General features: G+C 42.7%; 8 protein-coding genes across 8 annotated transcripts; 2 read left to right on the top strand and 6 right to left on the bottom strand.

The window, feature by feature from the left end:
* Nucleotides 1-51: 51 nt before the first annotated feature.
* On the bottom strand, nucleotides 52-780 carry DOC1 (anaphase promoting complex subunit DOC1; the record flags this gene model as incomplete). The annotated part of the gene is made up of 1 exon (XM_002555030.1): nucleotides 52-780. One exon carries the CDS (start codon nucleotides 778-780, stop codon nucleotides 52-54), a length of 729 nt encoding a protein of 242 aa, XP_002555076.1.
* Nucleotides 781-1,507: 727 nt separating this feature from the next.
* BNA6 (nicotinate-nucleotide diphosphorylase (carboxylating)) lies at nucleotides 1,508-2,395 on the bottom strand (the record flags this gene model as incomplete). Its single annotated transcript, XM_002555029.1, has 1 exon — nucleotides 1,508-2,395. One exon carries the CDS (start codon nucleotides 2,393-2,395, stop codon nucleotides 1,508-1,510), a length of 888 nt encoding a protein of 295 aa, XP_002555075.1.
* Nucleotides 2,396-2,593: 198 nt separating this feature from the next.
* KAP114 (karyopherin KAP114) lies at nucleotides 2,594-5,659 on the bottom strand (the record flags this gene model as incomplete). Its single annotated transcript, XM_002555028.1, has 1 exon — nucleotides 2,594-5,659. The coding sequence occupies one exon, from the start codon at nucleotides 5,657-5,659 to the stop codon at nucleotides 2,594-2,596; it is 3,066 nt and encodes a 1,021-aa protein (XP_002555074.1).
* A 114-nt stretch (nucleotides 5,660-5,773) lies between these two features.
* Nucleotides 5,774-6,289, top strand: ANK1 (ankyrin repeat-containing protein ANK1; the record flags this gene model as incomplete). The annotated part of the gene is made up of 1 exon (XM_002555027.1): nucleotides 5,774-6,289. The coding sequence occupies one exon, from the start codon at nucleotides 5,774-5,776 to the stop codon at nucleotides 6,287-6,289; it is 516 nt and encodes a 171-aa protein (XP_002555073.1).
* Nucleotides 6,290-6,338: 49 nt separating this feature from the next.
* TAD1 (tRNA-specific adenosine deaminase) lies at nucleotides 6,339-7,496 on the bottom strand (the record flags this gene model as incomplete). The annotated part of the gene is made up of 1 exon (XM_002555026.1): nucleotides 6,339-7,496. One exon carries the CDS (start codon nucleotides 7,494-7,496, stop codon nucleotides 6,339-6,341), a length of 1,158 nt encoding a protein of 385 aa, XP_002555072.1.
* A 155-nt stretch (nucleotides 7,497-7,651) lies between these two features.
* Nucleotides 7,652-9,337, bottom strand: RTF1 (RNA polymerase-associated protein; the record flags this gene model as incomplete). Its single annotated transcript, XM_002555025.1, has 1 exon — nucleotides 7,652-9,337. The coding sequence occupies one exon, from the start codon at nucleotides 9,335-9,337 to the stop codon at nucleotides 7,652-7,654; it is 1,686 nt and encodes a 561-aa protein (XP_002555071.1).
* A 197-nt stretch (nucleotides 9,338-9,534) lies between these two features.
* Nucleotides 9,535-11,382, top strand: RMD8 (Rmd8p; the record flags this gene model as incomplete). Its single annotated transcript, XM_002555024.1, has 1 exon — nucleotides 9,535-11,382. One exon carries the CDS (start codon nucleotides 9,535-9,537, stop codon nucleotides 11,380-11,382), a length of 1,848 nt encoding a protein of 615 aa, XP_002555070.1.
* A 70-nt stretch (nucleotides 11,383-11,452) lies between these two features.
* GUS1 (glutamate--tRNA ligase GUS1) lies at nucleotides 11,453-13,567 on the bottom strand (the record flags this gene model as incomplete). Its single annotated transcript, XM_002555023.1, has 1 exon — nucleotides 11,453-13,567. The coding sequence occupies one exon, from the start codon at nucleotides 13,565-13,567 to the stop codon at nucleotides 11,453-11,455; it is 2,115 nt and encodes a 704-aa protein (XP_002555069.1).
* Between the last annotated feature and the right edge of the window lie 22 nt (nucleotides 13,568-13,589).

Here is a 13,589-nt window from a genome sequence, read left to right as displayed (position 1 = left end):
CTAGAGGGGCACATGCCAAACACTGTTGCGATATACGACAGTGAAGGGCGCTTAGCGAACACTGAAGCCTGATAGGAGCGTACCCATTGGGAAGCTATCCAATACACCAGAATTATCGACAGGTGGCTTCAATGAAAGTGCGTATATTCTAGCGCCTCGCAAGTGGGTATCCTTTCCATTTTCATGATTTACTGGAATAATCATTCGGATATACTGGCACTTGAGCAAGTTGTCTTCGGGCCTATTATCTTCAAAAGTTAGAGCTACCCAGCAGTTGACATTACGGACTTCTAATGTCTTGTACAACGTGGCATCAGATGCGCTGTGCCCTGCATAAATTTTTATAATCTGTGGGGTGTAGGACTCATCCACAACCAAAGATAAAAAAAGTGCAAACTGTACTATGTCGACACGCTTGCTAAAACTAATTTCGATTTTGTGGGGTTGCAGCCCATCGCTTTGCCAAAAAGTGGTTGGATTGTCGTCTAAAGCTTGAGAAACAGGATTACCATCTTTCTGAGATGATGCTTTCCAGTATGCTAGGTTCGTGATGTCTATATGGCCCTGGGAACTCATAAGTTCCAAGCCTTGTGTGTACCTTTCCAAGTATGCTTCTGTGGCGACTTCATCATCGTACTCTTCACTAGGTCTCCCGATGTACGTGACGCCATTAGAATCGAAGTCTTCTTGCTTATCGTCTAATACAAGGTATTGGTTGGGCTTCACTGGAAAAGACCTGCCTTCAGCATCGGGAACAAGTCCCTGCCACCTATCTAACATAATTAGCTTGTTTTGGTTCTCGAAATGCTGTGCACAAAGATGGTGATCTTCACGTTACATCGAGAGCTGTTTTTTCATGAGCTGCGAAAGCTTAAAGACGTGCACAATAAAGCATTTTGTGAGTAGTAACTAAGGAGCAGGCTATCAAGACCGCTATGTACTACTGTTTGCTAAGGTAATACGTGTTGAAAAGTAAGCTTTCTGTTAAAGGATGAGAGGAACCCTTCTTAAGCGAACATGGAAATTATTGCATACTTTGACCGAAAGCACTCTGTAAAAACCCTAAAAAGAGAGGAGGCCACTATTTTTGTAGATATTTAACTCAAATTCTAAAGATATACCCCATGTTGGTCTTCGAAAGATCCTTCATTAGCTTTAAAATTTTTCATCATGCTAATGCTCCTTTTATTCACGCCTTGGAGAAGATTCTGCTCTTGGGTATTCCATTTTAGATAACGATTCGTTTTTAGTTGAGAAAGATGCTGGACCTCTATCAGTATCCATGTCCTAACCAATCAGCCTTTCAGTACTTCATAGATGCGTTGGAAACATGAGTTTCGTTATAACTTTTTGATTTGTGTGAATCGTAAGTACCCCTGTCTTGTATGGGCCGGAAGTCAATAGAAGCTGTCTCGCTGCCATTGAGCTACTCTTATATACGCGTCTCTAAAAACATCAAGGCATTTGCATTTGCGGGAAATATCTTTCTCATCACAAACTGCTATTCTCAGACATTGATCTTCAAAGAGAAGTCGATCACACCTGTGCCTTGATGTATACTGCTCGTGCTGTATATATCAATATCATGGCATAAGAATTCAGAGATGTTACTCAGCTTCAAGCCTCCGCTACATTCAAGCATGAACTGCTTTTTGCCATCCCATTTCTGCTTTAGGCTCTGAGCTGCCGATTTGAGTGAATTCCCGCTGAAATTGTCCAGCATGATCACATCTGCGCCTGCTTCAATGGCTTCATCAGCTTCCTCCTCAGATTGGCACTCAACCTCGATTTTAACCGCAAAACCACACACAGATCTTGCATTCTTCACCGCATTCGTGATGGAACCTGTAGACCAAATATGGTTGTCCTTCAGCATCACCATTGAAGATAGGTCGTATCTGTGGGTGTCACAACCCCCCACCAACATTGAATACTTCTCAAGTCTACGCAGACCAGGTGTTGTCTTCCTTGTACCTGCTATTATTCCCTGATACCCAGTTTTTCTTGCAGTACTAACTAGCTCCCTCGAAGCGGTGGCAATTCCTGAGCATCTGCTCAACAAATTCAGAGCCGTTCTTTCTGCAAGTAAAATGTTTCTTGCCTCTCCTGATACTTTGGCAACCGCGAGTTTCCCATTAGCTGTGGATGCTGGATCAAGGAAGTCACCTTCTTTGTACAGCCACTCCACGTTCAATTGACACTGGTCAAAAACTTCTTGTGCGAAAGGCACTCCACTTAAAACACCCGCTTGTTTGCATAACAGTGTTGCCATCTTAGCATCTGAGCCTACCACGAATCCGCCAAAGTCGAATGCTGGAACATCTTCTTGGAGCCAATTGGTGACATCTTGTCTCCACAAACCGCTTGCGGGAAGCAAGTGCTGGAATTCTGGCATTGTCTACCGTGTTTGTCAGGATATACTGTCAGTACAATGCCACTTTTAGAGGAAAAATATTTATGGTTTCGTAAACGAAAGTGATATGTATGAATAACAGAAGCAGCGCGACAAACATGGGATGCCTTTTTTTTAGAAAAGGACTTCTGAACTTGAATTGATTCTACTGCCACTTTGTGTGTACAATAGCTTCTGGGGTCAAACAAGATTCTCTGATAAAATCCTTTTCTCATTTTCAGACAAATTATCATAGATTGTCTTGAAGTCATTTATATTCTGAGAGGCAGCTTCTTTGAAGAAGCTAATTAAAAGTTCGCGAGTGCTTTGTTGAACGTTTTTAATTCCAGGGATAACATCCTCTTCGTCTCGGTCACTGGAAAAAGTATCCTGGTCTACAAAGTGTTGAAGCTGCTCGTATTCTAGAACATCATCAACATCCTCCCAGTCACTCTCTTCTTGACCAGCTTCAGCGTTTGCTATTGTGGAGCATTCAGTCTTTTTAGCGCTCATAGGTATGTACTTTTCAAGGTCTGTTTGAGACGTTTGAAAGTCAAGTTCGGCAACAAACAGCTTAACAATCTTTTGGTATGCTGTAATCCTCGTGTATTTCTCAGGCATGCTTTTTGCCATCGATCTTGTTATAATCATATCCCCAGAGTATGGAATAGGATCTCCATTCACGTAAATTTTATCAATTCTGCTGTCGGCTTGGAAAAATAGCTTCGAGAGAGCCATAATATTTTCTTTTATACGTTTTTCACCTCGAAGAACTTCAAATGACTCTAGCCACTTGGACAGCACGGGGCAAAGTACACTTTGTTCTTGTTGATCAATCGAGAAAGAAGATAAGAAATTTATTACTTCAGCAGGGTTGAGGGACACCAGATAGCAAAACACATTAGCCAAGTTTTCTGTTGTAAACACATTATGCGCGCCAAGAAATTTTTTGGTGGCAGCTTCAAGTATTCTGGGATAGATTTCCTGAAGCTGCTTTGAAAACTTTTCTAATACGACAACAACAAGGTTTCCAACATGTATTGCACCTGAGTCAGAAGTTTCAGCCGAAAGAAGTTTTTCCAGGTCGCATAGAACCACGTTAAGGTGAGGAAAAAGTTGGTGTGGCTCAGAATTGCTTATAAGATACACTAGGGCATCAGATGTAAGCTGCATTATCTCATCATCAGAGGAGTTGATAAGAATGTCAGATAAAGGATTGAAGACATATGATGTGATATCGCTGGGCAAGCAGCCATCCCTTGGTTTTCTTTTTATAAAGACTGTAAGCATTTCTAGGGAAAGGCAAACTATCGGGGCATAAGCAAACTTGTTCTCTATCATACCGTTGAGAACATTTGCGAATAACGGAATGCAAGTCTTTGAGTATGTGACATATTCCTCCGTGCTAGTACTCTTGAGAAGATTAGACAAACAATCTTGAGCTTCTAAACCAACTTGAATGTTGGAAGGATGTTTGGAGGAAATTTTAAGTATCAGTTGTAACGCCAGCTGATAAAACGAGATTGTTTCTGTAGTTTTGTGGTTTGAAGATAGAGTGGGCGCTAAGGCCTCTAACAAAATGCTGGGTGTATCTTCTTCAGCTTCCTCCAGGAGTTCTTGAATAATGGCGGACACAGATCTCTGGGCTTCCCCATAAAATCCAGGACCCAAGACCGAATCCAATTCCGCAAAACTTGCGTAGTAAGTAAAAGATATTAAGCAGCCTATCTTGACTGTATAACTAGGTGTCTGACGAGCCAATGAAAAAGAGTGAAATAAAGAATCCTTCACTAGTGCTTTGACGCTTTCCAAAGTCTCCATAAACCTTTCTATAACCTTTGGCAAGGCAATCAAACTCCTTGTCTTGACGAGTATATGCGAGTCTTCCAGCTCCAGTATCTGTCGCAGTGTGTTAAGCAAAGATTGAGTTTTCTCAAAATTAAAAGAGACTTCATCATCTTCATTTCCGCAGAGAGCCTGGATAAAAAACAGTATCGACTCCTGAACCTTCCAATTGGGGGATTCGTTGTAGATTAGGGCTGAAGTGAGGGCATTGAAAACTGAATTATATGCGAAGCCAGAGAGTCCCTGCATAAACTGTTCACATTCGTCTCTGACAGTGAAAGATGTTGAGAGGCCGGTTTCCTTGCTCGCGAAAACATTAAAGTCATTATCCCAGCACTCTGCGTCCTCGTCGCTTATCATTCCAGCAATCACAAAGCTCTCCACTATAAAGTTCCAATTTTGATTCTCTGTCAAAGTATCCATTAAAGTCGCAAAAAGGGAAACCATCTGGATCCCAACTTCGTTAGCAGCAAGCTTCATATCAGGGTCAATCGTTACATCGATACAAAGTTCTGCGATTTTCCTGAAATTCTCGAACAAAAATTCTATGAGTTCCTGTGCCGATTCTATAGTAAAAAGCTTCTTTGAAAACCCAGTTTTGATGGTATTAAGACAGCTTAGTAAAACTTGTTGGAGATTGAGAGCACTTGTGTTGATCCCTTTGGCGATGTGATGTTCTTTTAATACCTTTATGAGTAAGAGAACTGATTCTTGGATATGGTTAGAGAGCGCGTATTTGTAGTCCTGCGTTGAAGTTGCCATCGGGGATTGTAATTGTAAAAGACACGCTTGATAGAGTTTAGCAGAAGCTGTTTTGGCCTGTGTGGAACTATCTGAGTTGCTCAAAATCCTGAAAATGAGCTGTATCGTCTGCCATCCAATACCGCGATGGAAAAACATCTCCTCTGATACTACATCATCAAAAATTTCATTGAGCACATATAGGGCACTAAGAGATTGGCGCTGCAGTATCGCGTCAAAGATTGAATCGACAAGGGTAGGCCACTCATCAGGAAAATCAACTGCGGCAATTTGGACAATGCAATAAGAAGAGCAGTTTTTCAGTCTCGTATCCTGGCTGTCGTCGAGGCCCAAATTCAATAATGATTCTCTAATCATTCGTTTCCCTTCGTCTCCAATACCCGGCGGACCTCTATAAGATTCAAACCCTGCACTCCAATACATAGTGATTAGTTTCCTTAAGGACAACAGGCTAAAGATTCGGTCTTCTACCGCATTTTCAATACCGCAAGCTAGCTGCATTAGAGATGTACAGGTTGCACTGGGATTTTCCGAGCACAGGCTCCATAAAGCATTCTCAGAATTTTCTCTTACTTGGCCATTAGTAGACTGCGCACCAACTATAGCTTCTTTGAGCTTTTCCTTCATCTTGGCTAAAGTTCTTTCTGAGTTGCAAATCATCACGGAAGTTTGAACTTTTTGCACATCATGAGGGAAAATTACAGGTAAGGGAAAACCCTATTTCAACTAACAAGATTGAGAAATTGTGCTGAACATATCAGTTAAAGAAGTAAAATGAGTGACGGAGCCTCGTTACGAGAACAGCTATTAGACGCGTCGAGGCGAAACAACGTTGACCTGCTCGAAACAGTTTTTCAAGAACTGGGAAATAATGAAGCACAAATTGCAGATCTGATCAATACAGCTCACGATCCAATGGGCAACTCAGGTTTGCATTTGTGTTGCATGTATGGGTCATGGGATGTGCTAGATGTAATCCTCGACCAAGAAGGTGGAATCGAGATTGACTCCAAGAACAAAGTCGAAGGAGACACTCCGCTTCATTGTGCAGTAAGGTATGCGATTGAGGAACCAGAGCATGGAACTTTCATTGCGAGAAACCTTATTGAAGTTGGAGCTGATCCCCGAATTGTAAATCAAGCTGGCCAAAAGCCCATAGATTTAGTACATGGTGACGAACTCGATGACCTGATTGACTTGTTGCAAGGAGCCGAGTTGGCGGCAGAGAACCAGGGCGCCGTAAACGAAGAAGATGCTGAAGTTATAGACGATGGCCCCGATGATGATTGAGTCCTACATTCGTAAAGGCCTGAGACATATATATACCGGACATACAAAGTTAACCACAATCATCTGATTCTGTGCCCACCCACCCGTCTTTGGAAAGAGCTAGACGTATCCTTTCTTTTAGAGCGTTTCTGTCGGTTTGCTGACTTTTGAACTCTCGGTAAGTTTGAGAGTCGACGCCCCCTTTTATCTGTTTAAACAAGCTCCACTGTGATGCTCGACTTACTACCGTCTCGCAGTTTTTCTTTAGAGGATTGGGCGGCTTAACAAACGCTCCACACTTCACGCCATTTAATATTGACTGCTGTTGTGTTACCTGGCCCTCAATAATGTTGAGCAGAATACTACTCATCAGTGAAGGCGGCTGATTTTCGTAAGTCTTGTCATCATCAAAGCGTTGTGAGCACGAGAGTATTTGCACTTTTTCCATCGGAACGGAATCTTTTATTCTGGTGTCAAATGCGCGTTCAAAATCCGCTTCAGCCACGCGGGGCAATTGTGGAATAACTATGTATTCAAGGAACACCGGAGCCTCGAGTAGGTCCCAGGTTAACGAGTTCAAAATGGATAAAACTTGTTTCGAGCAAAGTTTATCGGTGCAAGACTTTGATAAAGTTACTTTAGAGTCCTTCCGGCCAGGCTTAGTTCTCACGTAGCCTTTTTTTGCATAATTGAATCTCCCCCGTATAATAGTTTTATTGTTGTCATCAACATACTGGCAACGGTCATCGTCCGTAAACGAAATGCAACCTTCATCATACAGCAGCCCCATGCTTGCGTCTCCGCAGGGAGCTCTGGATATATATAGCGCAAATGACCATTCTTCGTTAAGTCTGTAGATGCCCGAATTGTCGCTGGACGATGAAACCAAATCGGGGACTGGGTGCGACTGTGAATCTTTCAAAAGCTGTATCTGCTTCAAAAGCACAGCATTGAAGCCGCGGAGTGCCAAAATTTCTGCATGACAGTCATGAAGAATCCTTCCGTTGCTTCTTTTTAAGTCCTCGTTGGGAGCTGCCTTGACTCCGGTTGCTAAAGACACCAATCTTAAGTCTTCATTTGCACGATTAATGGCCACCACGCAAGCTAAGACATTCCATTCTTTGGTACCATTTGACCGAACAGTAGGCTTTGCCGAGGGTTTTAGCTTCCTATAGTACTCGGAAGCCAACTCTGCTATCTTATCGGCAACTTCTTCATTGACTTCCATTGATGTTGCAGCGTCGAGGATACGTGATTAGTAGCATTGTCAACAAAGAAGTGAAAAAAACTATACTAGAATTACAAAATTACAAAGATCAGAGGTAGCCATATCAAGTTTAAACAAAATCACGGACTTGCGCGATGTTGGTAGAAGCTGGCGTATTACACATCTAAGCTTACCTGGAAGTCCATGTTGCTAATAATGTCCTCCAGCCCGCCCAAGTTTTTAAATTTAGCCAACAAAAGCTTGCGTTCTTTCTCTACTAGGTTCAGGTCGTCTTTTTGAAGTTGCTCTTGTCTAGCCAGCTCTTTGGCCTTTTCGTTCTCTTCTCTTTGGATTTCCTGGTAATATATCTTTGTCCTGGTTTTGAGTCTGCTAAATGGATCAGTCTTAGCATCAAAAGGCGTGTCTTCTTTCTTGGTGACCTCGACGTTTTTACCTTTATCAAGGTTGACTCTTCTATTTTTTGAAGTTAATGCGCCAAGCTTTTTAGATCCGGCTTGGTCATTTTCATGATGCTTTTCATAGGAGGAAAGACGTTTTTCGAGGTTTCTCAACTGAGATGAATACTTTGCAACATCGCGCTCACTCCCGCTTTCCTTAGCGTACTGTAACTTATCTTTGAGTATTGTTTTTTCGAGAACAGCATTGGTTCCCGACAATTTCTTGTTAAAGATCATCCTATTACGAACCAGCTCGTCTGTTAACTTGGATGTCACCGGTTGAGACACAAAACTGTTGATCTCGTTCGATTTGTTGTTTATAATATAAAGTGAGGGCTTGTTTATCTCTGAGGTTTCAAGAGACCTCAAATATCTTTCAAACTCAGGTTGTGTTATAGCACCATCGCTGAAAAAGTTCATCTGAAACACTTTTCGATTTTTTCCTTGAGTGACACCAAAGTATTGGTTAGTGAAAAACTTGCCCATATTGTATGGCTTTTGTAAAAACACTTTTTCAATTTTGACCATACGATATAAGGTCTGGCCGCTCCGCTTGTCAACACCAACGTTGACTCTCCCATAGCATCCCTTGATCATATCATTAAACTCGGGGTAAAAGCAAAACTTCGCAACAAACGAGCGCCCAATCTTTATTCTGTTGAAATCTCCAAGCTCGGGCTCTCGGTCAAGATCTTCATCTTCTGCCCACTTAAGCTCCTCCTCATCTTCTGTTTTACCTTTTTTGTACATGGGCTCATAATCGTCTTCGCTTTCATCTTCCTGGTCCTGATACCCATACTCGTCCTCTTCATTTTGGCCTTCTTCCTCTTCTTCTTCGCTATATTCGTAGGTGCCTTTTTTCTTAGCTCTCTGCTTTTTAAGTTCAGAAAGCCTTGATTCCTTTAGATCGCTGTGTCCTGTAGTACGTGTAGACCTGGTAGAAGACCGCGTCTTCTTTCCTTCTTGCTGCAGCTGTCGCTTTTGTTGCTGATCTCTAATGTTTTTGGCTCTTTCTTTCAAAACACGCCTTTCTTGGTACTTTTGCATTGTTTGTGATCTTTCGAAAAGCATTGTTTCGCGCTCCATTTCAGGAAGAGACTCCAAGTAGCTCCGATCCTCCTCGTTTTTATATTTGCCCTCCAAGGGAAAAGGATTTGGTTCTTCGTCCTCGTCTTCTTCACTATCCATATCGTAGGAGGCTGCTTCGGGGTTATAGTCGTCCTCTTCTCCCTCTTCTTCGTCGTCATCTTGCTCCTCGTCCTCGTCAACAATTCTCCTTTTACTCGACGATTGATGATCCGACCGCGACCTTTTTTTTGATGAGCCTATTTGGACATCCTCTTCTTCTTCTTCGCCACTACTGGCACCAGCCAGTGCTAATAGATCCTCATCGATATCAGACATTAAAGAAGTTAAAGATCTGCTTAATTATTCACGCATCCATCTTAAAGTCAAGAGCTTCCAGAATCATGAAGGAAATAACAAATTGATTTTGAAAAATTAGACCCTCGTTTGTGGTGAGCTCCCTCAAGCTGACGGGTTTCGTCGATCTTCAAGCTGTAAGTCGAACTCAATAACGATAGAACTGATATATTGCGGGCATGCAAAGCTCCTTGGGATTCCAGGAAGGACCTGGCAGGAGAACCTCCATGTCTCGGAGGTCTCCTTCGATTTTAGTGACTGATGCGCGGTCTAGTAAGAAGCGGATTGGTGCGCCATTTGCTGGCCATGCAGCAGGTCTTCGTGGCGGCAGAGCAGCGAGAGAGAAATCTGACACATATCAAGGGTTTTCTGCTTCTAGCAGAGGAAGCATGCGAGGAAATTCTGCAAGCGGTTCCGACCTAGGCCCCATGCGTCGAAGCAGGGCTAAGCTACGACAACAAGGTAAATTCAGCGATATCTCAATCGATAACATCCTCTCAGACGTCTCTGATGTGCCCTCTGGTAGGCGGGAAGAACGACTTTCGATATCATCTCATGAAATGGCCCCATTTGCTCACCATAGTTCACCCGGACAGTATACTAAGTTGATAAACCCTCTCCCTCCAAGAACTTCTAAAACTTCAAAAAAGCTAGTGCTGATTCCGGAGGACTCGGATCGTAAAAATAATGCTCTTCAGATGGAAAGACGACGGCCGCTCAAATATAATAGACATGACCCTGACGGCCAAGAGAACTACGACGAAGAAATGTCGCGGATTACAGCTTACAATGTTGCGGAGGGTTTTGAGATGAGCTCAACTTCTGACTTCTTGAGATACACTCATGATGTCTCGCCGCGGCTCTATGATGAATGTCTATATGTTCCCTATTGCCTGCCGCTGCTCCCTGGCAAGGATGGCTTTAGGATAAAATCCAACGTTTCAAAAAAGACCATTGGTGGTAAAACACTCATAGATCGGCTCATTGACAAGAGTGAACAGAGAGACCACCATTATGAATACTACTCGGGGGTTGAAACAGTCGAAGACATGAACAACAACTTTGAGCTTAGTGACACTGCAGGGAAGGACAATGAAAGAAATGATTCGCTGCCGACACCGGATCATCTCCCAAATAACTCGAGCAATAATACTGCTTCTTTTGATCCCAGTGAACCTCAGTTTTTCGCCGAAGAGGGGCGGGATACGGACCAAAGCAAGAACATAAGCGCTGTGGGCAATAGATCTCAAAATCCGTATATGGAGAGTCAGTCACTCGAAAATTATGGATCCAGTAAGCAGCAACATGCAGAGATCTTCATTTTCAGTTACGGTGTAGTAGTTTTTTGGAATTTTACAGAAATCCAAGAAAAGAATATACTTGGCGATATTGCGTTTGCAGAGCACGACAATATGATCATTAGGCCGTTAGACGAGCAAGACATTGAAACTGAGCAATTTCATTTTGAGTACGATATGAATGTTGAAAGGCCTCGTATTTTCAATGATATAGTGACTCTCCGCTCCGGTGATCACATTATAAAATTGACTCTATCACACTCAATCGCCCAATCTACCAAATTGTCAAGGTTTGAATCCAGAATATCTCCTATTTTGGGCACCGTGTCCAAGCTGCCTAAGAGACTTGCTTTATATGGGACGTTAGGCCTAAAAAGAGAACAGCTGCTCAAGAAATCCGGTAAGCTTTTTAAGCTGAGAGTTGATGTAAACCTCTCTTCAAGCGTTCTAGATACCCCGGAGTTCTTTTGGTCTTTTGAGCCAAGCCTTCACCCACTATATTTGGCAATGCGTGAATATTTGGAAATTGATCAGAGAGTGCAAGTTTTGAATGACCGGTGCAAAGTTTTCCTTGAGTTTTTTGATATCTGCGTTGATTCTGTAGCCGAACGAAATATGGCAAGAATCACCTGGTGGTTTATTGCAGTCATTTTTGTGAGCGTTTTAGTATCAATTTGCGAAATAATTGTCAGGTCTTTTATCATAAGGCAGCTCAAAAACAGTGAGTAGAATAATTCTGTGATTCGTCTATACAAATGTATATTATTGCAATACAAAAGCTAACAAGTTAACACTAAAGTTATTTTTTAGCACCGTATTTGTTGACGGATTTGCCATCTGGGATGGCGAAGAAGACATATGGTTTGTCAGCTGTCGCGAAAGAGTCGAGTCTGTAGTAACCCTTCCTTTCAAACTGGATGATGTCGCCCTTCTTCATGTCCTTGACATTCAAATCCGCAACAGCTGAAACGTGGAATTCGGTTTGAGGAGTCAAGTAGTCCGCGAAGTCTTCTCCTTCCTCAAGCTTGTCCTTGGTGATAAGGTGGTCGAAGTCAACCAAATCGACATCAACCTTGTCGTCAGTGTCAGCCAACCAGGTCAGCTTCAATTTTGTCTTTTTGAAGTCACCCTCAAGGTGCAACTTACCGGTCAAAGATCCATCGGCATTCTTCTTAGTGACAATTGCGTTACCCCAGTCCATCAGAGTGAGCTCTTCCCCTTCGGTTACGGCGTCAGCATCATCCTGGTCAATCAGAATGTCAGCATAGTAGATAACCTTCTTCTCTCCAACCGCTGGGTTTTTCTTGTGCTTCAGTTTGATTTGAACATCAGGCGTTTGAGGAGCGCCTTCAACATGGAACTTAACAGGCTTAACGATCGCGGTATGTCTAGGAGCAACAGGATCAATAACCTTTTTGTTAAATGCCCAAATTAGGTTCCATTCCAAGTTAATGACATTTCTGGAGGGCCCTTGAGACAGCACAAAGTTTCTCAAACCTTCGACAGTCATACCTCTTCTTCTAACACCCCTCACAGTGGGGAACCTTGGGTCATCCCAGTTGGAGACTAGGTCCTTGTCAACCATCCATTGCAATTTTCTCTTAGAGAGGAGGGTTCTAACAAAGTTAACACGAGCAAAATCCCAGATATGAACCTTTCTTAGATGAAGAGCGTCAAGCATCCATTGGTATTGAGCATTTCTATCTCTGTATTCAATAGTACGCAATGCGTGAGTGACTCCTTCTAATGCATCAACAATGGGGACGCAAAAGTCGTAAGTTGGGTAAATTTTCCAAGTAGAGCCAGTTCTGTGGTGTGGAGTGAGGTTACATCTATAGATGACAGGGTCTCTCAGTGTCTTATTAAGAGCTTTGTAGTCAATTTTAGCACGAACACAGTTTTTCAATCCCTCTTCAGTGCCATTCTTCATTTCTTGAGTGAAGATCCTCAAATTTTCTTCAACGCTGCGATCTCTTCTGGCAGAAGCTAGACCATCCATACGCTCCTCCCTCATCTTGTCCGTTGGAGTGTCGTCACAGTATGCATTTCCTTCTTCGATCATCTTGACACACAAGTCATACATTTCTTGAAAGTAATCAGAAGAATAAGTGACTCTATCACCCTTGATTCCTAAAAGCTCCAAATCTTCCAAGATAGAGTCCTGAAACTCTTCTTTCTCTTTTGAAGGGTTTGTGTCATCGAATCTAATGATGAGTTTACCCTTATACTCTTGAGCAAAGTACTGGTTTAAAATAGCAGCTTTAGCATGGCCAATATGCAAGTATCCAGATGGTTCTGGTGGGAAACGTGTAACCACTTCTCCGACTTTAGCGTCCTGCAAGTCAATCTCGAAGTTCGCTTTGTGAGTCTCTTTCTTCTTGTTCGAAGTGGAAGCCTTCTTCAACTCTTGCAAGGTCTTGACAAGGAACTCGTGAGCAGACCCAAACTCTGGGATCTGCTCCAAAAGCGTGTACCAACGAGAAACATTGACATAGACCTTGTTCTTAATGATTGACCCGACCATACCGTTTGATCTAAGTGACCCCCAGCACGCAATGTCTGCCGCAGAAAAGGTAGTGCCTCCTAGGATGAAGGTTCTAAAGTTTAAACAGGCATCTAATTTGGCGAGCGATACGGAAAGCTTTTGGAAGTTCTTGACTGTCAGCTCTTCCGACGCTAGTTTGGCCCACTCGTCACAGTTCTCAAAACCGTGCTTAAAAACCTCAGGATAAGTCTGGACAATTCTCTTTAGGACATCATCGCAGCTGTCCTCAAAGGTAGCAGGAGAGCTTTTTTTGTCTTCAACAAACTCAATTTCGATAGCATCTGTTTTTGCACTGTTAACAAGGCGGGCAGCAATCAATTCAGAATAAGCCACAACAGGCGCCTTACTGGCAATGATGAGCTTGGCCATTCTTTTTATGTGGTCAATTATG

The sequence above is a fragment of the Lachancea thermotolerans genome (assembly GCF_000142805.1).
Source record: "Lachancea thermotolerans CBS 6340 chromosome G complete sequence".
In the NCBI taxonomy this organism is placed as follows: domain Eukaryota; kingdom Fungi; phylum Ascomycota; class Saccharomycetes; order Saccharomycetales; family Saccharomycetaceae; genus Lachancea; species Lachancea thermotolerans.
This window is presented reverse-complemented; position numbering and strand designations above follow the sequence as displayed.